Genomic DNA, 27,471 nt, shown 5'->3' with positions numbered 1-27,471 from the left:
GAACTTCGCAAAACCAATGTCTTCTTCATTGCAAATACCTTTTTAAACAATCTAAAAGTTGACTATACACATGGACCTCACCAGATGGCATGCATGAACAGAAATCAAATTGACTACATCTGTGGGAAGAAACCATGGGAAAACTCTGTATCATCAGCCAAAACAAGGCCAGGGAAGACTGTGGAACAGACCTACAATTGGTCATATGCAACTTCAGACTGAAGCTGAAGGAAATTAAAACAAGTCCATGAGAGCCAAAATATGATCTTGTACATATCCCACCTGAATTCAGAGATCATTTCAAGAACAAATGTGATGCATTATACATTAAACTGAAGCACAGAAGAGTTGTGGGATGACATCAAGAATATCAGACAGACCAGACCGGAGTGACTAGAGGAACAGAAGATACATACTAAAAGAAAGACCAGCAGGGAAACAAACAAACAAACAAACCAGCAGTCTGTTTGGTTATTACAAGAACAAGCAAGCTGTTCACCGAGCAGCCATCAAGGCAAGCAATCAAATCCCTTCAGGACAAGCCCCCCTCCAAGACTGAAACTCAAAGGGAACACACAAACAGGCATGTAAGCTCTCTGGCAACCATGATAATGTACATGTGAGTGGAAGTGGGGGAAAGTCAGCAATGAAGATATGGGCTGAGTTCGACCAAGTTCCATAGACTCCTGTCGACCTTGAGATGAGAGGGAGAAAAGGAAGGGCTGGCTGATTGGTCTGAAGTTTGGGGAGCCTTGGGAACGCCTGAGCCCATAGACACTGAACTAGCCACAGAGGGCTAGAGATAAGAGTAAAGTATCCAGCTTATACAAAGTTGGAGGAGACACACAAGAATGCCCAAACTTGTAGATATTACCCATTTGACCTAGCTTCAATGGCTTGATAACCAGAGCTCGACTGGAGGAAGATAAAGAAATTTGATAAAGGAAGCAAGTGTAAATTGCTACAATTCGATGAATTTGATCTATACTTATGGATGTAGTAGCTCAATATACCAACTGAGAGGTAAGGAGTCTTCACATCAAGAATCAAGCCTATCCCCTCAGTATACAGGGTTGATAGGGACAGGCAAGTTAGTCACTGGCTACCTAAAATGGGGGAGGGAAAGAGCTATACAGGCCCCAAGTGGCTGTCTTACAAGTTTTCAAGAGGGAGTTTAGTTTCAGAGTGTGCGGGGGGCATGGAGGTAGAATCCACACTAAATAGTTTTCCTCTTGTCTAGATGGGTTTGGTGAAAGGAGATGGGGAATAGGATTCTTTTGATTCAGTAGTGACTAATTGTGATTGTCACAACCATAAAGGTATAAGTTTTATAACATAAAGGGGGGAGTAGTTAGTCCTAGGGTCCTCTGTTCCTGGAGTATAAGATTAACTACTCCCCCCTTTATGAATGCAATTTACAATAAAAGCTTTAGAAAAGAAAAAAGAGTATCATACAGGAGGAAAAAAATTATTAAAAAGACAAGAAAGGCCTTTTGGCTCTAGGAGCAGCACCACAAGCAGTCAGAAAGAACCAGCACCTTACAAAAGGTGGCAAAAAAGGAGCCAAGAAGAAAGTGGTTGATCCATTTTCTTAGCAAGATTGGTATGATGTGAAGGTACCTGCTATATTCAAATAAGAAATATTGGAAAAACTAATCACAAGGACTCAAGGAACCACCATTGTATCCGATGTCCCTCAAGGGTTGTATTTTTGCAATGAGCTTTGTTGATGCAGAATGATGACTTTTGCATTTAGAAAGCTCAAGCTAGTTACTGAGGATGTTCAGGGCAAAAGCTGCCTGACCAACTTCCACGGCATGGATCTGACCCGGGACAAAATGTGCTCCATGGTCAAAAATTGGCAGACCATGGCTAGAGCGTATGCTGATGTCAAGACTATTGATGGTTATTTACTTGATCTGTTCTGTGTTGGTTTTACTAAATAATACAACAACCAGATTCAAAAGACATCTTATGCTCATCACCAACAGGTCCATCAAATCTGGAAGAAAATGACAGAAATCATGACCCGAGAGGTGCAGACAAATGACTTGAAAGTAGTAGTCAATAAACTGATTTTGGACAGCACTGGAAAAGACATAGAAGAGGCTTGTCAGTCTATTTACCCTCTCCATGATGCATTGATTAGGAAAGTAAAAATGCTGAAGAAGCCCAAGTTTGAGCTGGGAAAACTCATGTAGCTCCATGGTGAAGGTAGTAGCTCTGGAAAAGCTACTGGAGATGAGACAGGTACTGAAGGTGAACGAGCTGCTGATGGCTATAAGTGATCAGTTCAAGAATCTGTTTAAAATTCAGACTTTTAACGATGACAAAAGATCTTATTTATATTAAAAACAAAACAAAAACAAAAACACAACCACACACAGGATAGATGGAAAAGACCAAAATGGTCACAAGAGATTCTGAAACTTGTTCCCTAGCAAAGAGATGCTAAAGCAAATGGAAGAAATGAGGAGGCAAAAGAGCTGAACAAAAAATATCAAAGGGCAGCTTGAGAAGACAAAGTCAAGTACTATAATACAATGTGCACAGAAGGCATAGGCAAAGAGCAAGGCTCCAGGAATTGATGGCATACAAATTAAAATCTTTCAACAAACTGATGCAGCACTGGAGGCCTCACTCACTCATTTATGCTAAGAAATGTGGAAGACAGCTTCTTGGCCAACCAGTTGGAAGAGATCCACATTTGTGCCCATTCCAAATAGAGATGACCCAAAACAAAGGATTGCAGAAATCATCTGACCACATCATTAATATCACATGCAAGTAAAATTCTGCTGAAGATAATTTTTAAATGGCTGTAACTGCCAGAGGATCATGCTAGATTCAGATGAGGACATGGAAGGAAGGATAAAATTTCTGGCAACAGATGGATCCTGGATGAAATCAGAGAACACCAGAAAGATGTTTTTCTGTGCTTTACTGACTATACAAAGGTTTTCGGCTGTGTGTGTCATGACTACCTATGGACAACATTGTGGAACATGGATGGATTATTTCAGAGCACTTAATTGTGCTCATGAAGAGGCAGTTGTTCGGAGAGAACAAGGGGACACTGAATGGTTTTAAATCAGGAAAGGTATATGCCAGGATTGTATTCTTTACCATACTTGTACAATGTGTATGCTGAGCAAATAATTCGAGAAGCTGGATTATATGAAGAAAAACATGGCATAAGGATTAGAAGAAGAGTCATTAACAACCTGAAATATGCAGATGATATAACCTTGCTTGCTGAAAGCTAAGAAGACTTAAAATACTTACTGATGAAGATCAAAGACCACAGCCTTTACTATAGGTTGCACCTCAATGTAAAGAAAACAGATATTGTCACCACTGGACCAATAAATAACATTCATATAAATGGAGAAAAGATTGAAGTTGTCAAAGACTTCATTTTGCTTGGATTCACTATCAACACTCATGGAAGCAGCAGTCAAGAAACCAAATGACGTATTGCATTAGGCAAATCTGCTGTTCAAAAGCAAAGATGTCACTTTGAGGACTCAGGTGCACCTGGATCCACGTAATGGTATTTTCAATACCTTCACATGCATGTTAAAGTTGGACAATGAATAAGGAAGACCATAGAAGAGTTGATGCATTTGAGTTATGGTGTTGGAGAAGAATGTTAAAAGTACTATGGACCTCCGGAAAAACAAAGAAATCTGTGTTGAAGAAGTACAGTCAGAATGCTCCCTAGGAGCCAGGACAGCAAGAGTTAGTCTCTCATACTTCAGACTTATTATCAGGATTGACCATACTATGTATTGGTGAGGCTGCTGAGCAACTAAAACTCTTATAAACTGTTAGTAGGAAATGCTACAGTACAACCACTTTGGAAAACAGTTTGACAATTTCTTAAAAACATATACTTTCCGTATGATTCATCCATTCCACTTCTTGATATCTACCCAACATAAATTAAAGCATATGCTTACACATACACGTGTATGAGAATGTTTATATAAGCTTTATTGTAATAACCAAAATGTGAAAAAAACCCAAGTAAACATTAATAGATGATGAATGGCTAAACAAGTTGTAACATATCCATACAATGGAATACTAGTCAGCAATGAAAAGGTAGAAACTATTGATACATGCAACAACATGGATCCATTTAAAAATAATTATGCTAAAAGAAGACAAACCAAAAAATAAAAAAGAACCCACTCTTCTAGGAAACTCAAAGTAATCTTGCACAAGGTAAATGAAAAGCTTCCTATAGATGAGAGGGAAAGGAAGGATGGATTATCAAGTGGTACAAGGAAACTTCTGAAGAGAATGGACACTGATCTTGATTGTAACTCAGTGTTGTGGATATAAACACAAGTCAAGTATGTAAACTGCACACCTTAAATGGGTACAGGAGTCAATTATACTTCAATGAAACTGTTGTTTTAAAGGAGGAGTTAAAATGCAAATGTAAGAGTTAATGTTTTCTTTCTGCACTTTTAGAACTCATTCTACCTCCAGGACACCCTACTCTGGAGACGCCTCGAGAGTTTTCTGTTCTACCTTGACCAGCAACAGCATTTCCTGAGATCCAAGTGAGAAAACTGGGAAAGTCCCAGAAGAGCAACTTTCCATTGGAGATAATTTCGGATGAATAATTTGAAATCAAAGTAGGAGAAGAAATGTTGTATAAACAAATGTATAAAGTCATATACCTTGTGTGAATTGTATTTTTTTTTCTTGAAATAATCAGAGGAAACAGTTAATAAGGATGACTTGGGGAGAAGCAAAAGCCCTTGATGACATAGTGGTTAAAGTGTTCAACTGCAAACCAAAAGGTGGTCAACAGTCTGAACTCACCAGCTGCTCCATGGGAGAAAGATGTGGCAGTCTGCTACCAGAGAGAGAATCACCTTGGAAACCCTATGGGTCCAGTAGGGTCACCATGAGTCAGAACTGACTCAGTGGCAGTGGGTTTTGGTTTGTGGAGAGGAAGTGGCTGGCTATGGAGTGGGTGGGCAGGAATAATTTCACTTTTCAGTTTTTATCTTTTTCTCCAGTATTTGAATTTTCCAAACAGTACTTAGAAAAATAACAACACAGGTTACCTGGGTGATAATATTATAGCCCATTTCTTTGTTTTATTCTTTTACACAAAAGCCAATCTCATAAATATTATCTGAGAGGGAGGCATTATCAGTGTAGGACTGACATAGGGTAGACATATATAGAGAGAGATCAGTGGAATAGAATTGAGAGTCCAGAAATAAACCCTCACATTTTACGGTCAACTGATTTGGGCAGGGAGGAAGAGGAGAGAATGCAAGCAAGAAAGGACAGAAAAGGAAGTGACCCAAAAACTGGGGGCCCATCAAAGACAGCCCCAGAGTGCCAGGCACCAGCATGCAAGAGCTCCTAGGACAAAAGGAAGTGTTTGGTGACCAAGTGTGGAAGAACAAAGTTCCTAAAGACCCTGGTTCATGAGACTGAAGCTAATCTGTTCTGGGAACTGCATTTTTCACCCACTTAAAGAATATCCAAAGAATGTACTGGCCAGGGTCATTTTTTTTTTTTAATTCTCTCCCTCCTACACAAATATTCTGGAAGCTGATACAGAATGAAATAGGTAGGCAAAAATGTCCAACATTGTTTGGATCCTAACAGGAAGGAAAACTGCAAGCGCTTTGCTCCTTTTCTAAAGTGTTTGGATCTTGCTAACAGAGCTATTTTTTCTTGTAATACGCGTCCTACTCAGATGATTGGTACTACATTTAATGGGCAGTTGTACACTGGTTCAGAGAAAACATGCTGGTTAAACAAACATGAGGTAATTTCTTTGAAACAATTAGTTGCACAAGAATATGTTTGCTTTCAAAATCAAGTCCTGCCACACACAAAAACTATCAGAGTTAATAAACAAGTTCAGCAAGGTTGTAGGCTACAAGGTCAATATGTAAAGGCTGATTGTATTCTATACACTGCCAATGAACAAAATGAAAATGAAATTGAGAAAAAAAATTCCATTTACATTAGCATCAAAAAGATTAAAGTATTTAGGAATAAATTTAACAAAGGAAGTACAAAAGACTTATGCACTGAAAACGATAAAACATTACTGAAAGAAATGAATGACCTAAATAAAGCGATACCCAATGTTCATAAGTTGGAAGACTTAATAATGTTAAGATGATGTTGTTGTTGTTATAATACGCCCCAAATTTACTTAAGGCTTCAACACAATCCCTATAACATCCCGGTTGCCTTCCCCTTGGAAATTGATAAGTGGATCCTAAAATTCATATGGAATCACAAAGGATTTAGAATAGCCAAAACAATCTTGAAAAAGAAAAACAGACCTAGAGGACTCGTACTTCCCAATCCCAAAATTTACTATTGTTGCTGTTGTTATGAGCCGTGGAGTCAGTTCTGACTCATGGTACTATAAAGCTTTACTAATATAGATACTGTGGTGCTGACATAGGTTAGCAAATGGAAAAGAATCGAGAGTTTAGAAACACACACATTGATATTTGACAAGGGTGCTCAGGAAATTCAATGGAAGAAAGAGTATAGCTTCTTCAACAAATGATGCTACTAAACTGGATATGCCGATGAGTAAGAATGAAGTTGGAGCCCCTGCCTCACATCAAATACATAAGTTAACATAAAATGAATCTTAGACCTAAATGCAAAAGTTAAAGCCATAAAACTCTCAGAAAAAATAAAGGCATAAATACTTACGACCTTAGATTAGGTAATAATTTCTTAGTTACAACACCAAAAGCCAAGTAACAAAGGAAAAAATGATAAACAGAATCTCATCAAAATGAAAAACATCTGTGTTTCAAAGAACACTCACTATCAATAAAGTGAAAAGGCAATTTACGGAATGAGAGAAAATATTAGCAAACTACAAAACTGATAAGGGACTGTTGTTGTTAAGTGCCGTTGAGTCTGTCCTGATTTATAGTACCCTATGTAGGATTTCTGAGGAGTGGGGCTGGAGGGTTTGGACCCTTGGCCTTGCAGTTAGCAGTCCAGTGTTTATCCTGCAGTGCTACACCAGGAGTCCTGATAAGGAACTGCTGTTAAATGCCGTCAAGTCGATTCCGACCCATAGCAATTCTGCATAGGATTTCCAAGGAGTGGCTGATGAGATTGATCTGCTGACCTTGTGGTTCAAACCAACTTCGTAAAGTGCATTAACCCACAGTGCCACACCAGGACTCCAGTAAGGGACCTGTTGTTGTTAGGTGCCATTGGATCAGGTCCCACTCATAGTGACCCTGCATAGGGTTTCTGAGGAGCGGCTTGTGAGTTTGAACCACTGACCTTAAGGTTCAAACGGACCTTATATGGTTGAATAAGGGACAGAATATATAAAGAATTCTTACAACACAATTATGAAACGCAAAGTAATACAACTAAGAACTTTCCAAAGGATTTGAATACATATTTCTCCAAAACACATCTATAAGTGTGTAGATGCAAGCATTGGGGAAAAAAAGTGCTTAACATCATTAGTCATCAGAGAAATGCAAATCCAAACCACAATGAAACACTACTTCACAACCACAAGGATGACTACTAATAAAGGCAGAATAGTACAAGATTGGTGATGACTTGGAGAAATTGGAACTCTCATACATTGCTGGTGGGATTGTAAAATGGTATTGCTGCTTTGGAAAATTGTCTGGCAATTTCTTAGAAAGTTAAATAGAAAGTTACCATATGACCCAGCACTGAAAATATTCTGATGAAGTGAAAGAAGCCAGTCTCAAAAGGTCACATATTGTATGATTCCATTTATACAAAGTATCCAGAACCGGCAAATCCATACAGAGAGAAAGGAGATTGGTTGGAAGGAGGGAAGAATGGCAGCTGTTGAGTATCAGGCTTCTTTTGTGGGGTGAGGAAAATGTTCTGGACTGAATCTAACAATAAAAGCAATGATAAAGATTAAATAAAACAACAGAAAACATCAAATGCTGGTGAAGGTGTAGAGAGACTGGAACTCTCCTTCACTGCTAGTAGGATTGTAAAATGGTACAACTCTTTCCTTAAAAAGTTAGAAACAGAGAGACCATATGCAAGTAGCAATCTCACTCCTAGGCATAAACTACTCACTCATAGCAAACTCATAGGAATATAGCAGACTTGTTCCATAGGGCTTCTGAGCCTGTAAATCTCAGCCTGTAACAGACAGCCTGATCTGGTTCCTGTGGAGTGTTTTAGTGTGTTTGAACTACTGACTTTGTGGTTAGCTGCCCAAGGTATAAGCCACTGTGTCACCAGGGCTCCGCAGGTCTAAACGTATTGTTGTTGTTAAGTGATGTCAAGCCGGTTCTGACACATAGTGACCCTGTATAGGATTTCCAAGGAGTTGCTGGTAGGTTTGAACCACCAACCTTGCAGTTAGCAGTTCACTGTTTATCCTACAGTACCACAGCGGACTAGTAGACACATTAACTTGGGTGAAGTGAGAGGCAATACACAACAAGAGAGAGGCCAGCAGAACATGAGCAAGGCAAAAGAAGACATTGGGAAGTACACAAGAGTAAAAGGCAGCAAGAGTAAATACTATTACATACACAATCCTACAACAAAACAACTAATAATGGTTTATGAATAGATGCATCATAAATTATTATTAATAGATGTGCAAGAGGAACAAGTGTGGGATAGTATATGGCATATACCCACAGGTTAGAGGGTATTTCTATATGTGTATTTGTACATATTGCCAATGTACAAATTTATAAACACCGCAGAGCATACAGTGGGCAAAGGTAGGAAAACTTCTGAGCCATAACTTAATACCTTAAGGGAATGCGTCACTTGGGTTGGGGGTTTTAGGACCATAGCCTTGCAGGACATATAAGTCAATTGGCATACCATAGTCTACAAAGATACTGTTCTACATTCTACTTTGGTGAGTAGTGCCTGCCTAGGGTCTTAAAAGCTTGTGAGCAGCCATCTAAGGTGTAACTATTGGCCTCTCCCCATCTGGAGCAAACAAGAGTGAAAAAAAAAAAAAAAGAGTCAAGGAAACAATCAGTCCAAAAGACTAATGGACCACATTAACCACAGCCTCCACTAGCATGAGACCAGAAGCACTAGATGGTACCCGGCTACTACAATGGACTGCTCTGATCGGGATCACAAAAGGTAGTCCTGGGCAGAAAGGGAGAAAAATGTAGAACAAAATTCAAAATCACAAAAAAGACCCACTTTAACTAGTCTAATAGAGACTGGTGGAACCCAAGGGATTACGGAGACACCCTTCAAGCCTGGAACTAAACTCATCACCAGGGACCATCTTTTAGCCAAACAATAGAGAGGCCCATAAAGTGAACAGTAATACCCAGGAGGAACCTGATCTTCAGAACAATCAACAATATGAGACCAAAAGGGCAGCATCTGCCCCAGAACAAAGGTCAGAAGACAGGAAGGGGCAGCAAAGAAAGACGAATGGAAACCGGGAAGCCAGGGAGGAAGAGGCAAGACTGCTAATGTCATGTTGTATAAACTGCTGAATGTGAAACTAATTTACTCTGTAAACTTTCATCCAAATCAGAATAAAATGCTAACAAAACAAAACAAAATTCTAGAATTAGATAGTAGTGATGGTTACACAACCTTATAAATGTCCTAAAAAGCACTGAATTATACATTTTTAAAGGGTGAATTTTCTATTACGTGAATTAGATCTTAAAAGTAAATTATCTTCAGATCTTGCCAAATATAACTAAAGCTCCATGGTGCCTGCAATGGTCACTACTGACCTTCAAGATGTGGCCTAAAACTTCCAGTCTTAATCACTTTCTCTTCCCCCTTTAAGGAAGCTCCTCTCTTCCTGCCTCCTTGGTCTTTGTTCCCATTCCTTTTTTGCCATCTCTGCACATCAAATCCTTACTCCAAGGATGCAAACCAGTGGGCTACAGTCAAGTACAGCCCACAGATGGCTCACAATGTTTTCCTGTGTGTGTTTTGAATGGAATTAGTTATTAGGAGGAGATTTCACACAAGCATCCCACTTCTAGCTTGTGGTTGATTTGCCTGCCCAAGAGCCTCATGGTCCGCTTCTTTCTTGCTAAATAAATCTGTATTTTGTTTGGGTGCCTGCTCAGGGAAAGTGGGTCCACCCCAGCGGATGAGCCCAGTCATCCCATTTACCTTTTCAGGGACTGGTCTAAGCGTGACTATTGGAATAGTCAGGGCTTTGAGCCACTGGCAACAAAAACAGGTTCTGGCTGTTTCAGTAGAAAACAGGGTTATTATATGTCAGAAGCCAATTTCCCATAAAGCTAATGATGCTTAAGCTCAAGGGTCCCTCACATACACAGCCCCTATGAGCAGGGAGGGAAGCCAGATTGCAATCAAGACACATTTCTACATCAACATTTGTGGCAAATATCCTAATGAGATCTAGGACAAAGAGATATGAGCCTCCTGATAGCTAGTATTTGCTACAATTTCTTTACTCATTCTAAATAAAAGTTCACCTTCATATTTAATTTTCTATTACTCAATGACCCAGATGTTAGAATTACAGACAAACATTTGAAAGCAGCTATTATAACTAATCTCTAGGTAGTAAAAGAAAATACACTCCCACTGAATGAACAAATCAGGGTATCTCAGTAGTAAAATAGAAACTGTTAAAAAGAAGAAAAGAACTAAATGGAAATTGCAAACCAAAGAGTGGAAATATCTGGAAGGAGGCTGGAAAACAATCTTCTGAGTTCTAGCCTGGAAGGGTAAGGCTCGGGAGGCTAGGTTTCCTCACAGATAGCCAGGCAGGCAGAAAGCATGGCAAATGTCCTCCAATGCCTGTGACCCAGCTCTGACTCATGAAACAAAATGGGGGAAATGCCCTGATAAAGAGAGAAAGTATGAGAAGAGACACCCTTTTATCTTCTAACTTTCCCCTTTTTGAGGTGAACACTGTTGCCTCAGGAGTACGTGCTAATACTTAGCACTGTGGCAGCCATTTTACCATCATGAGGGGAAGTCCTGTAAATGGCAGATACAGAAGCTAACTAGAGCCCTGATATTGAAGATCTGCTGGACATGCTCTGGAACCACACACCTCTAATTTCTCTGGTAGCATAGTGGTTATAAATTGGGCTGTTAATCTCAAGGTCAGCAGTTCGAGTCTACCAGCCGTGCCACGGGGGAAATATGAGGCTTTCTGCTCCCATAAAGATTTACAGCCTCATAAACCCTATACAGGGTCACTCTGAGTCATAACTGACTCAATGGCACACCACCATGTGATAATAAGCTGCTCTTGTAGCTCTGCAGGATAACGCAGTAGATGCAAGGTTGGTTTGAACTGCTAGGTCAGTGGTTCAAACCCTCCAGGCACTCCTCAGAAACCCTATATAGGATTGTTATGGGTGGGAATTGACTAGTCGGCACTTACCAACAACAAGCATTTGTTACAATAAAATAAAGTCCTAAATAAATAAAGTCCTAATTAAAATGGAGAGGTCTGAAGATACCAGAAAGCCCCTTTAGATGGGTCAGATGCTTTCTATTTACTGATTTCACTATGTCTTTGTACAGTTACGTTTGCCATCTCTGCCACACTATCTTTTGAAAAACGCCTTAACTGACCCTTCTTCCATAAAGGACTCCCAGCTCTAGCTCAACCCTATGTCACTAGAACTTTACTTTTCTTGGAACTCTATAGTTTTGCCACTAACTCGATTTCCTATGCTAATTGCTTGCTATGTGCAGTCTTGTTGGTTCTGGCTCATACAGACCCTTTATAGGGTTTCTGAGGAGCGGCTAGTGGGTTTGAACCACCAACCTTGCGGTTAGCAGTGCAGTGCTTATCCTTCAGTGCCACACTTGTATTTGGCTTCATGCCTTCTGAGGGCAGGAACCAAATCTTATTTGTCCCTGTGCTTCCCCTCTGCCATCTAGAGAGGTGCTTGAATGTAGAGGCGCTTGACGCATCTTTCCTGAAAACATGAATGAAAATTGCCTATAGTGAAGAAGGGCATGGTTCCAGAACACCCTATTCCCTGAGAGCATCAAGGAGCTTTGTACAGGTGGCATGCATTGCTTTTCAATCCAGGAAAACAATGTCCTGGCACCCACCAATACACCAGTGTACTTAATGTGAGCTGCCTCAGCTTCTCACCCCAGTCACCCTAAGCAAATCCTTAGCAGTCACCTCTCTGAAGCTCACCTCCTACGCCCTTCCAGGGACCCTGGGCTGACCTCAGTTCTGCCTTTACCGAGGATGCCTGCTCCAACAGATTCTTCCTAGGATAGTCTGGGAACAGCTGTCAGTCACCAAAAACTCCAGAAATGTACACATATACAATCATCACTCCCATTTTACATAACAGCAAGCCAGGCAACTTGAAAACACACTAGCACAAACCACAGGTACACATAGAAGGTCTGCTTCAGGCCCAAGAGAGGATATGCAAAGCCCTTCTGATTGCTAACAAATCCTGAAAAAATGCAACTGACTTTTGTATCCATTCTGGATCCAATTTAGCCTCGGGAATGCCTCACACACTGGAAGTGGTTTTTCAGTTCCAGGGAGGCTCTCTGACACTTAGCTTGTTGCTTGAGCCTGGCCTTGGACTCTATCCTATCAGTCTATCCTATCAACCTATCCTATCAACCTCAGGTGTAAAGGAATTCTCTAGGCTAGTCTGTCAGTCTACTGAGCAGGGCAGGGAAACAATTGTTTAACACCAGAGCCTGGGCTCTTGCAAGCTGGGATCTCAGGTGCTGTTCTTGAGAAACATTCTGGAATCGAGAGAACTGAGAGGGGCAGTCCTGGGCACAGTGTGGACAGCAGCCAGGGAGAGTGGGATGTCTGCTCGGCCTCTGCGGAGGAGACACATACCACTGAACGCAGGACATGAGCAGGACAAGGGAGGCGTCTGTTCTCTAAAGGGCAGCCTGCTGCAGAGGGGGCTGCAGAGGCTCCAAAGGGCAGCCTGGGCTGTAGGGGCAAAGGTTACAAAAAGGGAGAGCATGCTGAGACTGGTGCTATTCAGGAGACAGCTGCTTGAGGGGTCCCCAGGGTGAGGGTGGGAGGAGTCTGGAATGCTCTAAGTTGACAGATGAGCTCCCAGCTCAACCAACTCCTGAAGCAGTGGAGGCACAAAAGCAGGACTCAAATGGGGGTATTTGTGCATCACAGGTCCATAACCTTGGCCTACAAAGCTCTGCGCTTTCGTGCTCTGAGAAGGAGGGCAGACTACAGCAGGGGCAAAGGCGGGTCTGGGCACTGTAAATGTCTCTCACTGTCTGCTGTAAGCAACTATGACTGGTTACATGATATTTTTTTGGTGCCAAAGTGTCTAGGTTCAGGTACCAAATGATGACAGACTGGGAAGGGTGCAGCCATAAAGGGAAAATGAATTACTTCTGTGGAATTCTGAACATCATAAAGTATAAAGATGATTTAATCACACTCCCTAAATGCCACGACCAAGGTACAGGTTTGAGGTTCCGAAATCTCTCAGCACAAGAGGGCTGGCAGTGGGTGGCAGCTTCAAGGCCCTCCCCCTTGTGATTCCAGGCCAATGAGCTTTCCTGATTTGATGGAGATGTTCTTGGAGCCCTCCCAAGCAAACCTGGGCTCTCAGGAAAAATTTGGGAGCAAATGTCCACTTGGATCCTGAAACAACCTCAGTCTGAACCCAGCTTCCCTGGCCTGCCCTTGGAGGGATCCCCAGTCTGTGAGGTCAGCCTCGACTTGGCCACAGTGATCTGGATCTGAGGCCCAGTCAAGGTGCCCAAGGGCCTGCTGCCTCAGCTTTTTATTAACACTGGAGCCAGAGCCAAAGATGGCCCGATGTTGCCACGTCCCTGGTGATGCAATGCAATGTCCTTGCTGGCACATCCCCTGCGTGCTAGGCTCCCGGGGGAACAAGAGTCATATACTGTACAAGCTTGACAGCCCGGGAATTCAGAGTGCCAAATCTCCACCCTGGCCCCTGTACTGACCGGATGGACTGAAGAGCCTATCCACACTGACATCCCACAGGAGACCAAAGGCTTCTGAAGAAGTTTCTGAAGGCCAAGTCAGCAGCTAGGAGGAAGAAAAAAAATGGGTCAGATGGGTCACTTCTATGTCGCAATAGTAGCAAACCTCTTCAGAAACCACCGAGGGTTAGTCAGAGGACATTATCCATTTAACCCTCACAAGCCCCTGAGGTAGGAGGGTAGCACGAGTATGCCAATTTTACAGTTGCAGAAACTAAGCTCAGAGAGGTCAAGCAAATTTCCCAAGGTCACACAGCCACTAAAAGTCAGGATTCTAGCCCAGGTCAATGCAACTAAAACCATTTTGTTTCCTTTACTCCATCTACCTCCTCATATAAGAGTCTTGGTTCTTGTGCCACTTGCTCCCTGTGGGCACAGCCAGGCTCTTCTGGAGCAGAAAGTGTAGGAGGCAGAAAGAGCTCACAAGCACTGATTCCAGTCAGCTGGATAATGTCAGGGTCAGAATGTTTCCAGGACAGCACCTTAAAACCTCACAGTCATCTGCCACCACTAGTACTGGGAGGTCCTGGGATGGAGCACACACCCTCAGGCAAATGGGGGACTCACCCACCTGACTCAAAACCACTGGGACCCTTATTTGAAAGTCCTCTGAATCAGAGTCATAAGCTGGGGATGTTGAATGTGGACAGAGTATGACATGGGGATGAGCAACGGAACTGCACTCCCCCCACTCATGCCATCCAACCTGGGGACACACTCCTGAGGCCAGGCCTTAGAGGAGGGCCAAGCTACCTTGGCAGTACCACTGCAGCTCACTGTTGGCCATGCTGAGCTAGCACATGCCTGGTGGGCTCATCACCACCATGCTTCCACTAGGGTTGGGAGGATCAGGAAATTTCCGGCCAACTCCAGGTGTGGTGGATGCCGTGGTACACACCCCTTTAAAGGACTAAGGTTCTCATTCCCAGCCCCCAAGGCAGGGCACTATTGTAACTGAGGGCCTTCAGCCAAGTCCCTCTCTGGGAATTGCCTTTAGAGAAAAGGAAGTGCCTAACCCAAGGTCACTGTGCCTCCCCAAGTGCAGACTACATCTGATGCTTGGTAAATGCTGGGATCCAAAGACCTGGACCTCTTGCCTTAATTCGGGACAACTCTAAAGGGTTCAATGTCTGCTGAATGATGAATGCATGTCATTGTTATGGGGAAAATATGATGGCTTCCAACCAGTTAATTTCAGTTCATCCCCTGATGAAAACGTGCATTTCCACCCCTAATATATCGACTCTAAAGCTACTTTTTAATAAGATTCCTAGATGACTCTTACAGATCCCTATGCTAGTTAAGGTTCTGTGTCAACTTGACTGGACCAGGATTCTCAATGGTTTAGCAGTTAGGATCTAGTGATCCCCCATAATGAATCTAATACAATGTCATCACTCTTATGACGAGATCAGATGCAACCAGTCCTGTTCTGATGTCTGTGTATTGTAAATCAGTTCTAGGATGTTAATGAGGCCAGATGCAATCTACAGGATTAGGCTGTATTTTGGATCAATCTCTTCTGAGATGGAAAAGAGATTAAACAAGCTAAAAGAGCTGAGCAGGATCTACAACCACCAAGATAGTAGCACTAGCTGTGAGCGGAGTATGCTCTTTGGGGTCTGTGCACTGTGAAGCTTCTAGACCTGGGAAAGACTGATGCCAAGACAGTCCTTCCCCAGGAAAGGAAAGCTGGACCTGCAGATGCTGAAAGGAGATTAAGGGCCCTTTTCCAGAGTCAGTGCTCTGAACTAGGACTTTTTGCGCTCAAACTGTGAGAGAGCAAATTTCTGTTTGTTAAAGCCATCCACTAGTGGTCTTTTGTTATAGCAGCACTGGATACTTAAGATAATCCCCATAGAACGATGTATACCTAAGAATCCCCAGATGATTCTTATGTAAATATCTTATGTATACACAAGAATCATCTGTGATCTGGTTAAAAAGTAGCTTCTGATTCAGTTATCTCTGGGGTAGAAATGCAAGTTCTCAGCAGGGGGTTGAGCCAGAATGAATCAGTTAGAAATTCTGGAAAGTATACTTCAAGTTACAAGAAACCCAGACCTCAGCCGTCATCTTTTAGCGTCCATTCCTGCTAAGGCCTGTGCAGAGATGATGTCCCAGCAGACGTCAGTTCCCCTCCTCCTCCTTCCCCTCAGAGACACCAGGCAGAGTCCGCCCACGAGGCTCCCAAAGCCAAATGAACCCCTTAACTGATTTGTGTGTGTGTGTGTTTTCTTCTTCTGGAAGGCCCTGAGTAGTCGGCATGGGGGTGGGTGTGGGCGGGGTAAGACCATAAAGACAAAGCAATTTATAGGACTATTCAATGGATTCTTTTATGATTCTCCCAACTAACAAAGTAAGAAACTGAGGCAGAGGTGACATTAAGTAGCTCATCCCAGGTCACTCACAGCTAGTGAGTGGCAGAATGCGCATTCAATCCTTGTCTCCAGGAGGAAGGGGAGGGAGAGAAGGTTCACTCACCCCTCACAGGGACAGCCCCCCACCCCCACCCATAGCCGCATGAGGACCAACTGAGAAGGCATCCAAGCTGTATCAGGGTCACACAAGGACTCTCTGTGGGAGACATCGCGGACAGATTCTTTGTGCCTCCCAATGCCCGACTGTGTGTCTTGTCATAAATTGTGCAAGGAGCTATGCTGCTGGGGCCAAAGAATAATGGCTGCGCTGTTCTCTGGTACCCAACCAGGATCCTCACCAGGCAGAGAGGTGGGGCAAGAGCTGGGAGTGTCTTCTTCCTTTAAGGCAGGGAGGAGCAGTATGAAGGACCCCAATGAGAAGAGAACACTGGAGGATTTTCTGGAAGGTGGCCAGCCTACCAAGGCTGAAGAGTTCCTTGAATTATCCACCCCGATAGCGGCTCTAATTTATAGGCTCCAACTGTCAGGAAGTGGACCAGCTAAGACTTGTGAAATGCCTGACCCCAAGGCCCGCATGATCCTGGATGGGGGTCAAGGGGTGATCCCAGCTGGCTTGTCTTTCTTTGAGCAAAGGTTTCTCGCCCAGGGCTGATTGTGTGTTTCCCCCAAGGCAAAAATGCCAGAGGCAAGCAAGGTGGAAAAAACTGGGCAAATGGAGCAGCTGCTCTTCTAGGCTCTTCCAACTGACCTGCATGATGGAAAGTAAACATTCTACCTCAGCTCTAGCTTCATGAGGGTCACCATGCCACCACAGTACTGCATGGCTGTGGGTCCCAAGCAGCTCTCCTCCTGCTTATGGTACCAGGGGCAGGGGGCCAGAAACTGTGAGTCAGAGAAGAGATGAGCTTTGACAAAGGAGGCACTTACTGAATAGCATTTTATGGGGTCACTCAGAGATTAGCCCACAAGTCCAATTGGAGTACCAGGCCCCTTAAGAAAGTTAAGGGAAGGTGTCTGGTGGTACCAGCAAAAATTTGTGAGGCAACATGCTCTAGGGGGAAAGTCCTACAAGGATCAATGCTCACCAAGTGTTACTCCTCCTTATATCTGGGATAAGCGACCGGGGCAAGAAGTTCTGTGCCCCTCCTGCCTGCCTGATCTACTAGTCTGGAGTGCTCCGCCACCTAGTGGCACGTCTGAGGTCCTCACCTGAAACAGCCACTGCAGCAGGGGAACGGGGCAGTAGGTGGTGTGCAGGTAGAGGTTGCTCAGGAGGCCCCTGTGAAGGAAGGCAAGCTGCTGGGCCGGTGAAGAGCTGTGGGTGCAAAGGCAGTTGATGTTAGGGATGGCTTCCAGGCCCTGCCAGGTTGGCAGCCATGCTGTGGAAGCTGACCTGCCATGCCAGTACTCAGCAGAGGCCACTCTGCCTGCCTGTCTCCCTTAAACTGCAGCAGACTCTCAATGTTCAGCATCACCAGGATACCACAGAGCACAGCTGTGATTGGTGTTGTTGTTCTATGCTGTGGAGTCGGTTCTGACTCAGAGCGACCCTGATTGGATTTCCGAGGCTATAAATCTTTAAGAGAGCAGAAAGCCTCATCTTTCTCCCATGGAGTGGTAGATTTGAACTGCTGGCCTTGAGGTTAGCAGCTCAGCTTATAATCCACTATGTTACCAGAGCTCCTTACAGTTTAGTAGTGACAAAAATGCTTGAAGCCTTTGAGGCAAGGAGCTGTCAGAATAAGTGTTGTCACTAGAATGGATTGCTTTTCTTTCATATCTCCCACAAACATAGTTCAAGGTGTCTTAAGACACATGGCTGGGTAATATACTTTTGTCTTTTCCATTTGACAGAGGAAGAGTATATACCAGGACTACAAAAGGGACCTATGGCACAGTGAGGACAGAACCCAGTCACGCCTCTCACGTGGGCTCAGGGCTGCAACAGGCAGACAGAGTTACCACTGGGGCCCGCAGCCAGTGCCCTGGGGTCTGGTTACACACGGCATTTCTGCCAAGGCCTGTATTTTTCCAAAACAAAGGGGACACCCGAGAAGATGGGAAAATAACAGAAAGGGGCCCAGAATAGGGAATCTTGGGAAGGATACAGTAAGATGCCAGTCTGTGGGCAGGGCCACAGTGGGAGTCAGGGACAGTTGCTACTCAGATAGTTTCTGAAAAATCTTGTATGGAACTGGCATCTTACTGGGTCTCTCCCATCTAACAGGAACTTTCAAAACCCAACTGCTAGAAATTCAGGGCCAGGTAGTGGAGGTGGTTATACAATATGGAAAATGTAATTACTATCACTAAATTGTATGCATAAAAACAGCTAAATTGGCATGTTATATGCAAGGGGGCTTCAAAAAGTTTGGGAAAAAATGGATTGAAAATATAGTTAAGAACTTTTCCTTAACTTTCGAAGCTCTTATGTATTTTGTCACAATTGAAAAAAAAACAAACAAAAACCCACCCAAAGCCAAACTTATGGTAGAATTATCTTAACTTGTAAGACAAGTACTTGAAATATGTCATGTGCTTTTAGGAGCTCTGGTGAGAGGTGCTAGGAAAGTCCTTTTAGAAGGGTAATCTAGAGGGATTAGCCCTGGGGTGGCACTGTAGGGTAGGCACTGGATTGCTAACTAAAAGGTTAACAGTCCAAAACCACCAGCCGCTCCTGGGAACCCCCTCTAAGGGTTGCTACGAGTTGGAACCAAATCGACAGCTAGAGTTCATCACCCTCCCTACCTCCCGCAGTCACTGAGTCAGGGGTAGGATCTTCTCCTATCCGTGTCTTGTGAATACACTTTTGTTCTCTCTAGATTTGTTCTGGTGTGGCGCTGCAGGGTAAGCACTGGACTGCTAACTGTAAGATCGGCAATGTAAACCCATCAGGTGCTCCTTGGAAACCCTATACAGGTTGCTATGAGTTGGAAACAACATCTGAAGAGTACTTGACAACAGATACTTCCTAAAGACATGAAATGAGAAAGTAGTTTCATGTTTGTTCTTCTTTTTAATGGCTAAGTAGTATTTAAAGTCATGACCCTAGATAGAAATTTCCTCTGTCAGTCTAGCCTCCTCTTCCTTTTCCTTTTTAAACGACATCGTATTTTATCCTGCTAGGAACAGAATGCTCTCAAAGAAAGATTTTCCTCCAAGCCAAGCTGTTGTCTCTCTAAGTATGTCCAGGCAATTTACAAACTCTATTTTTATTCCGACCCCCCCCCCAAAATAATTTAAGTCCTGAGGAGAAAGCGGCTTTGTCCCTGCTGCTGTGAAGTTCACGGCTCTGCCCCAGCTGTCTGTTAGTACAGGAAAACACACATGCACTCCAGGGCTGTTGGCACACAACCCTCTGCCCCCCCCCCCCCCCCCGCCTCCATGTGCCCAGGCACAAGGATGCCCACCCTCAGGGAGGTATGTTCACAAACTGACCCCATGAACACATACTAAGATGCATGGCTGAAGCACCTGCAAGGTTCTCAGGAAGCACAACTCCCAAGCAAACACACTTTGAGGGACCTCTCAAACTGCGGCCATGTGGCCGGGAAGCTGGTGCTCAAGGGAGTCTAAAGAATGAACATACGCTGACATTCTGGTCAGAGGGCATCCAGTCAGCTTCTCAGTCGGGGAGCTGATTGTACAAACCCCTGTTGGCTCAGATCAATGCATTTCCAACTGCTGCTCTCAGGGGGCAACACCCCTCCCCATCACGAGGCCTCTCTTCTGCTCAGCTGGTCTGCTCCACCCATCTTAGAGAGCAGTGCCTGCCAGCCACTGAGAGAGATTTAGTCTGTAACACCAGGAACCAGAGATAGGCAGAAAGGGCATATTCCTGCTCTGCCTTGAAGTGATTGACTTTTAAGAAATTCTTTGTCCAGAGCTAGATGAGATGCAAGGAAGCTCCTCTCCAGGTTTAGTCACAAGCCAAGTGCGTCTGCTCCAAGAGTAGTGTTGCTTCACTTTGGCTGAACCAAGAGCTGCTGGTTTCAGTGTTCTGGGGAAGAGAGCAAGCTGATGGCATAAGGTAACCTCAAGCCTGACCAAGGGGAGGAGATGAGGGCCTCTAAAGTAGGAAAGAGAGCCCACTCCTAGGCAGGGGGAGTCTGAAGGAGCACCAGGGTTGGGAGGCTGCCAGGAGAGTAGTGAGAGATCCAACATCTTACATTGTAGGAATCGACCACTAGATAGATTTACAAAGCTCCCCATCAGGTCTGCAAGTCAAGAACACTGTCAATGGGTCCGAGTGGGAGTCTTCTGTGTAAAGTTGATGCTAATGATCTGAAGGCATCCCGTGAATGCGGGAGAACCCTAGAGTGAGAGGGGAGGAGCAGTGGATGCCACACAGGTTCAGCTGCCAGCCAGCAGCCCAGATCATCCCAGCAGAGGGAGGGTCTCATTGAGAACCTGGGTCTTCACTTGGAAAAGAGACAGTTAATCCCCAGCCACAACTTCAATGATAGAAGGCAGATGTCTGCTTCTAACCTCACTACCCATGGGAAGAGAAGGAAGGAAACCGGAAGAAATAAGCCCAAATGGGGAAACACACAAAATCCGTAGACAACCAAAGAATGGGCCCAGTTTGGTTCCGTGTGTTGGGTTTCTGGAGCAAAGCCCTGGCCTTTGTTACAGACAAAATCCAAATAAAGATCCCTTCTAGCCTTTATCTCCTCATCTATTGTATGGGCAGCCATCCCAGCGGGCAAAGTCTCGAAATGCTTTGGGAATCCCAAACGATGGCAGAGGGATAAACACCTAGTGTAGTTATGTATATAGGATCAGTTTCTGCACACTTGCCAAGTTACTCAAATGAAGGTTTAAAAAGAATGCTGAAACAGAACAGAAACAGATAAAGGTCAGGGCTTTCAAAACGGAGTGTCTTCTTTGTTTTCTTTCCTTTGCTTAAAGGTAAACAAGAACCACCACCATCAGGACGCAGGGAGCCTCAGGACCTGCTCCCAGGCTGAATGCCTTCATCCCCAGCAAATCCCAGTTCCAGCTGCTTCCACTTGCTCATTTGTTTTCCTTGGCTGTCAGGTGGACTGCTCTGCCCTGTCCACACTCACTAGTTGCTGGATTTATTTCACTCTTGCTTCAACACTGGGATACCTGACAGAGGAAGTTCTCGCTCATCACCAGCCAAGAGCTGAGTCTGCCAGGTCTCCGGTGGAGCCAGTGGGTATTCGCCATTTAATGCTAATGAGGCTCAGGCACACCACAACCTACTTTCTCCTGCCGGCTTTAAGCAGGCACTTGGGCTCCTAGGGACACACCCAGTCCTGCACCTGAATAGTGGCAGATACACCCGGGGCCCCGGGGCCATGTGGCGGGATAAACGTGTATTCTGACACTCCCACGCACAGATATTTCTGTACCGAGTACCTGCCGCAGCGGCCTCGTACTCAACGGGGGACCTAGGAAAGGCCATGAATAATTCAGCAAGCAATCTCTCGGCTTCCTGTGGAGCTGCGGAGCCAGCCAGCGGGTTCTCGCAATTGCATAGGAGCAGTGTGTGGGCGTGGCTCCTGACGCTTTCCTACCTAGTGGATCTGGATCGGATTTCCTTTTAAACTGCTGTTGAGGGAAGAGAAAGCAGGTCAGTCAGTGGACTCGGCTGGTACCGAAGCGGTCATGAAGGCATGTGACTCGGGTCCCAGGAACTTATATGAGGTCATCCTCAACAGTCCACGACCAGTGAAAGAGCCCTTAGGATCCTGTCCAATCTCACAAGGGAAGGCAGGGCAGAAGCGTTCTTGCAAATAAACCTTTGTAGGGCCAGTCCAGAAGGATGTTGCCTGGAGCTCAGAATGCCAAGTAGGCCTCCACTTGCTCTGTGGTCTGAGACAAATTTAGCTTCCTTAATCTATGCCAAGATTTTCCCACTTCGTACACTGGGAAGAAAGAGATTTTTCTCTTCATAGAAGAAGTAAATCTATTTCAAGAAGGTATTAAAAAAACAAACAACAGTGTGTCGATTTGGTTCCAACTCCCAGGGATCCTGTATAGGGATTCTCAGGAACAGCTGGTGGCTTTGAGTCTCCGATCTTGGGTTAACAGTTTAATGCTTATCCACAACGCCTACCAGGACCCCATACAAGCAACACCTATTCTTTTTTTTCCCTCCAATGATAAAAATGACACGCTTAGTGTAGAAAACCTAGAAACAAAAACATTATCGGTAATCTCACAAAGTGTTAACTTTTATATGCCAAGAAATTGAACTGATTTTTTTTTTTTTTTAAGAGATCAGATATCCTTAATTTTCATGTCTCACCCTGACCTTAATGGGTAACTATTCACAACCAGTATTTCTCACTCTTAGAGTATGGACTTAAAGTCCTTGGCACAAACAGGAAATGAAATGCTGACCTTCAGAAAGTGAAAGTCGCCCATCCCCACTGCCTAGCAGGAGCCCTCTGACCCATGTGTGTAGCACAGTGGGCTTTTATCCAGGAAGCAGCATGAAGTTCCCAAAGCAATGGATCTGAAGTCAGGTAACACTATCTCCCACTGTACTCATTATCATCATTTCAGGAGGAGGGTCTGAACTTCTCATTCAGGGAAGCTGGGCAGCCACCTGGCCCCATTTGGCAGGGACACTCTGATCCCAGGTCACTGCTCCACAGGCCATCTCATCTGTCATACAGTTTCAGTCCCTCCATCAAGTTGGCTGGTGACAGAAAATGTGCTTTGGCACAAACCAGGAGATCAAATAAGCACAGAAGTTGCCTTCCTTTCTGCTGTCCCCTTCCTTCTAGCCCATTTTTTGTCCCTTTTCTTCCTATTTCCACTACCTTCCTTCTTTTCCTTTCATTTACTCCCTTCCTGTCTTTTCATTAGCTTCGCATTAATGCCTTTTCAGTGTGACAGTATTGTCTCTGCTAGGTGACAATGAGTCCTGCATCATCCATACAATCACTGCTGTCTGAGTCCACTGTTGCAGGCATGCCCGGTGCCAATCCATCTCTCTGAGGTGTTCCTCTTTTTTGCTGACCCTCAACTTTACCAAACATGAAGCCTTTCTCCAGGAACAGTCCCTCCTGATAATGTGTCCGAAGTATGTGAGATGAAATCTTGCTGTCCTCACTTCAAAGGAGCATTCTAGCTGTACTTCTAAGGCAGACTTGCTTGTTCTTCTGGAAGTCCATGTTATATTCAATATTCTTAACCAACCCCGTCATTCAAATGCATCAATTTGGCATTATAAATCTTTACAATGTTCACAGATTCAGACCCAATAATCTCACATCTAGGAATATATTCTGGACCTCCAGACAAATTTTTATTCATGGGAATATTCTTCACAATACTTATAATAGGAAAAAGTTGGGGAAAATCTGTCAAAAACAATGAAAATGACTACCTATGCTGGAGAATGAAAGCAGCACAATATTATTTATTTCATCATTAACATGAGATTGCCTAACTGTACTATTTGGACCTTATTTAGATCTTGATGAAAGCAATCCCTAAAAACAAAACAACTGAGGCAATCTGAACACTGGCATTAATATTAACGGTATTAAGGATTACTATCTTATTATAAAGGAGCTCTGGTAGCGTAGTGGTTATGAGTTGGACTGCTAACCTCAAGGTCAGCAGTTCGAAATTACCAGCCATTCCGTGGGAGAAAGATGAGGTTCTTCTGCTCCCATAAAGATTTACAGCCTCTGAAACCCTACACAGGGTTGCTATGAATCAGAACTGACTCCACAGCACTCCACAATATAAGCATTGCTGTTATATCTAAAAATGGAGTTGTATCTTTTAGGAATACAAACAGAAGTTATGTGAGTATGGTATTTGTTTAAAATTAATTGTGGGCTGGAGGTTTGGATCTGAAAACCAACCCAGACACAGATGAAAAATGACTGACTGGTCTTGAGCTGATCACTGCTGTGGTTTGAGTGACGGGTAACTTTTATTGATGTGGATGTTTTTAAGGCAACAAATAATAAAAAGTTTTAAAGGGAACACATCAAAATGGTAAGTTACCTTTATATTACAGAATAATACGATATTGAATGAAGAAAAGGAGCCCTGGGGAATCAAAAGTAAAGTGATGATGAGCTGCTAACAAAAAATCAGCAGTTTGACCCTCCATGGGTTCTGTAGGAGGAGACCTGGGGATCTGCTTCCATAAAGATTAGTCTAGAGAACTCCACACGGGAGAGTTCTACTTTTTCACATGGGGTCAGTGTAAGTCTGAATAGGCTCAGTGGTACCCAACAACAGAATCAATGAAATAGACATAAGAAAGCCCTGAATCCTTGGTTGAGAGAACAAGGCTTCTGCACTCAATTTCATGAGGCCTGAGGAAATGGCAGAGAAGCTCTGTTTGTCATAGGGGATGATAGCCCCTTTTCTATCCTTTCACCTGGCCTGCCTAAGCTCCCAGCGGGCAGCCAATAGCTGAACCCTGGGGGCATTCTCTCCCTCTGACCCTTCAAAAATCACTGTATTATCATGATTAAGGACTTTTTAAAAAAATATCACTTTAATAAGGAAGTAATAATTTACTTCCACAAGGAAGAAGTTCAAGGTGGCTGTCCTATTGGCAGGCAGAGTGTGCGTGTTGCTGGGGACAGAATTTTCAGTGTTCATGTTACATATACTGTTCAAGTAGCGTCTTGAACAAGCTGTGGAAGTAAAGATCGATCGTTAACATGGTCTGGAAAACTGTGTTGGGTAAGCTGGGAAATGGCTCTGGTATAGATGGACAAAGATACGCCTGAGGAGTCTGGCTAAAGCTGCTTCCAGAAACTGAAGTGTGACAGAGGCCAAAGCAAGATGGGCATATAAATAAATGATTTAATAGAGCATAGCATTTAAAAAAGTATGCACTTTTTTAGTAAGTGAAATAAATATTATAGTTAGACATGTTTGATAATTTTATCAATAGCCCCCAAAATTGGCATACCCAGATTGGCCAAAACATGGCTTTGGATTTCTTCCCGCGGGGCACCCATACTGCTGCGCCCACATGCCACACATACCTGAGAAATAGGCCTTCTAGGTGGCTATGAGGCTTCAATTGTGAGCAGTCCAAGACACACTGTTGGGGATGACGCCTGGGCACAAACACAATCTCTCCTGGGTGGATCTGCGGGATGACGTGTTTCGACACAGAGAACCTTTCCACCAGCATCCTAGCAAAGCAAGTCAGGAGACCCAGTGTCAGCAATGCATACAGGTTTGCAATTTAGGAGGTGGCCCAGGAGAAGCCAGGTGGCTTCCCCCCTTCAAAGAACACTGGGCACCACATCCCCACCTCCAGAGCCAAAGGCTTCAGAGAGACAGGAGTTGCCTGCCTGACCAGTGGCCAGATAAGAAGGCCTAGGTGAGGACAGTGCCACCTGCTGTTGGAGGAAGAATCCACCAGACTAACATACCCTCCACTCTTGTCAATGCACTCCAACCTTCCAGGGCAGTAGTCCAGATGCCTAGTCCCAGACCCACCAGTTGGCTCTGTCACCTAAAACTCTTACTGAGTGTTTACTATGTACCGGTAACAGCTGCTGAATTGAGACAGCTCAAATCGCTTCCATACCCTCTGGCAAGTGAATCCTTAGAGCTGCCTACAGGGTGGAACAGGGACACAGGAGAGAATCACTCAGTGCAGCCAAGGCCAGCTAAGGCATCCTGGGAGGGGTGGGAGGCAGTCTCAGGGGGCAGTAAAGGCAGAAGTAAGGTAGCACCAAAGAGCAGAATGTGTTGGGCACTGCTAGAGCTAAAGTATGTGCAACACTAGGGTGGACAGCCAGGGCGCCAACTCACGAGCAGCTCACATGTCAGATTAGGGACTCTTCCTCAAGCTTTAGGCTTTAGTGATCCACAGAATCATCAGGGAGCTTGCTGAAATGCACAGTCCTAGGCCCTGTCCCGCTCAGAGATCTGATTTAGCAGATCTGAGTTGAGCCTGTTGGAAGTAAGGTATAGGACAGAGAAGAGGGAATACAGTCAAATGGAACAGGGCGAGGTAAAGGGACTTGACCTACGTGAAGAAGAGATGGTAAAGGGAAGGAGTTAGGATGATTCCAAAGAAAGAGGTAAATTCTTTCACAATGAAAGCTTGACGTGACATTGCTGTTGAGGGAAAACATCAAGTTGCAGAACAGTATGTATGTGTGTGTGTACACATATATACACATAGAAATATATGCAACACATAAACACACACAATACCCACACACGTGTCTACACTCAAATATGATCTAGGGTTACCCTTGTTGTCAGTAAGTCCCTTCAAGTGAGTTCTGACTCATAGCGACCCTGTATAGGGTTTCCAAGGAGCGGCTGGTGGATTTGAACCACCAACCTTGCAGTTCAAACCAACCATGTGGTCCAGTGCTTTATCCTACAGTGCCACACCAGTACTGCAGGGTTACCCTTACGTTACAGGATTTGGGGGGAGGAAAAGGAGGAAGGAGAGACTTCCCGTTCACTTTATATAATATAGTGCATTCTGCTTGATTTTGTATAACATACATTTAACAATAATAACAACACAAATAAATTAATCCTTGAGTTCTGGGAGTAGAACTGCAAAGCTGGCCACTCACTGGCCAGTCAGCCAGAATGGCTCACATCACAGGGTCGGCATGAGGATAAATGGCCCAACTAGGTGGGAAAATGGGAAAGAGGACTCAATGCTTGGGGACACTGAGCTTAGCTCTAAGGGTGATGGGAAAATCTGGGAATGGATGAGGGTAGTAGCTGAAAAACATGACCAACATGCCTAATGTCACTGAACTGCACATGTAAATGAAATGGCAAATGTTTTATTACAAATATGTATTTACCACAGTAATAATAATTTTATTTTTTCTTAAAAGTTTTATTGTGAATTATGTGATAGTTTACATGGGAGAACATTAGTTTTACATTCATTCTATTGTATATTGTCTCATTGCCATGGTTACAATCCCCTCCATGCAATCCTTCCCCCGTGCCCGCCAGGTCTTCAGCACACAGTCGCTCTCCCTCTCTGGATCTAAAGTCTCCAGCTGCTCCATCACTCCACGTCATCATCTCTGCCTCCATTTCAGGCATCACTGCTTCTCTGGGTAGGGTCCCACTCTCT

At 44.1% G+C, this 27,471-nt stretch overlaps 1 protein-coding gene across 1 annotated transcript in view; it reads right to left on the bottom strand.

Annotated features, from left to right (window-relative positions):
* FAM178B (family with sequence similarity 178, member B) overlaps positions 1-27,471 on the bottom strand; it is a 180,312-nt gene that overhangs the window by 105,311 nt on the left and 47,530 nt on the right. Inside the window, 3 exon segments of the mRNA XM_006878280.1 lie at positions 13,966-14,050; positions 17,595-17,700; positions 25,385-25,537. Coding sequence (XP_006878342.1) covers positions 13,966-14,050; positions 17,595-17,700; positions 25,385-25,537 — 344 coding nt within the window.

The sequence above is a fragment of the Chrysochloris asiatica genome, unplaced genomic scaffold (assembly GCF_000296735.1).
Source record: "Chrysochloris asiatica unplaced genomic scaffold, ChrAsi1.0 scaffold00395, whole genome shotgun sequence".
In the NCBI taxonomy this organism is placed as follows: domain Eukaryota; kingdom Metazoa; phylum Chordata; class Mammalia; order Afrosoricida; family Chrysochloridae; genus Chrysochloris; species Chrysochloris asiatica.
This window is presented reverse-complemented; position numbering and strand designations above follow the sequence as displayed.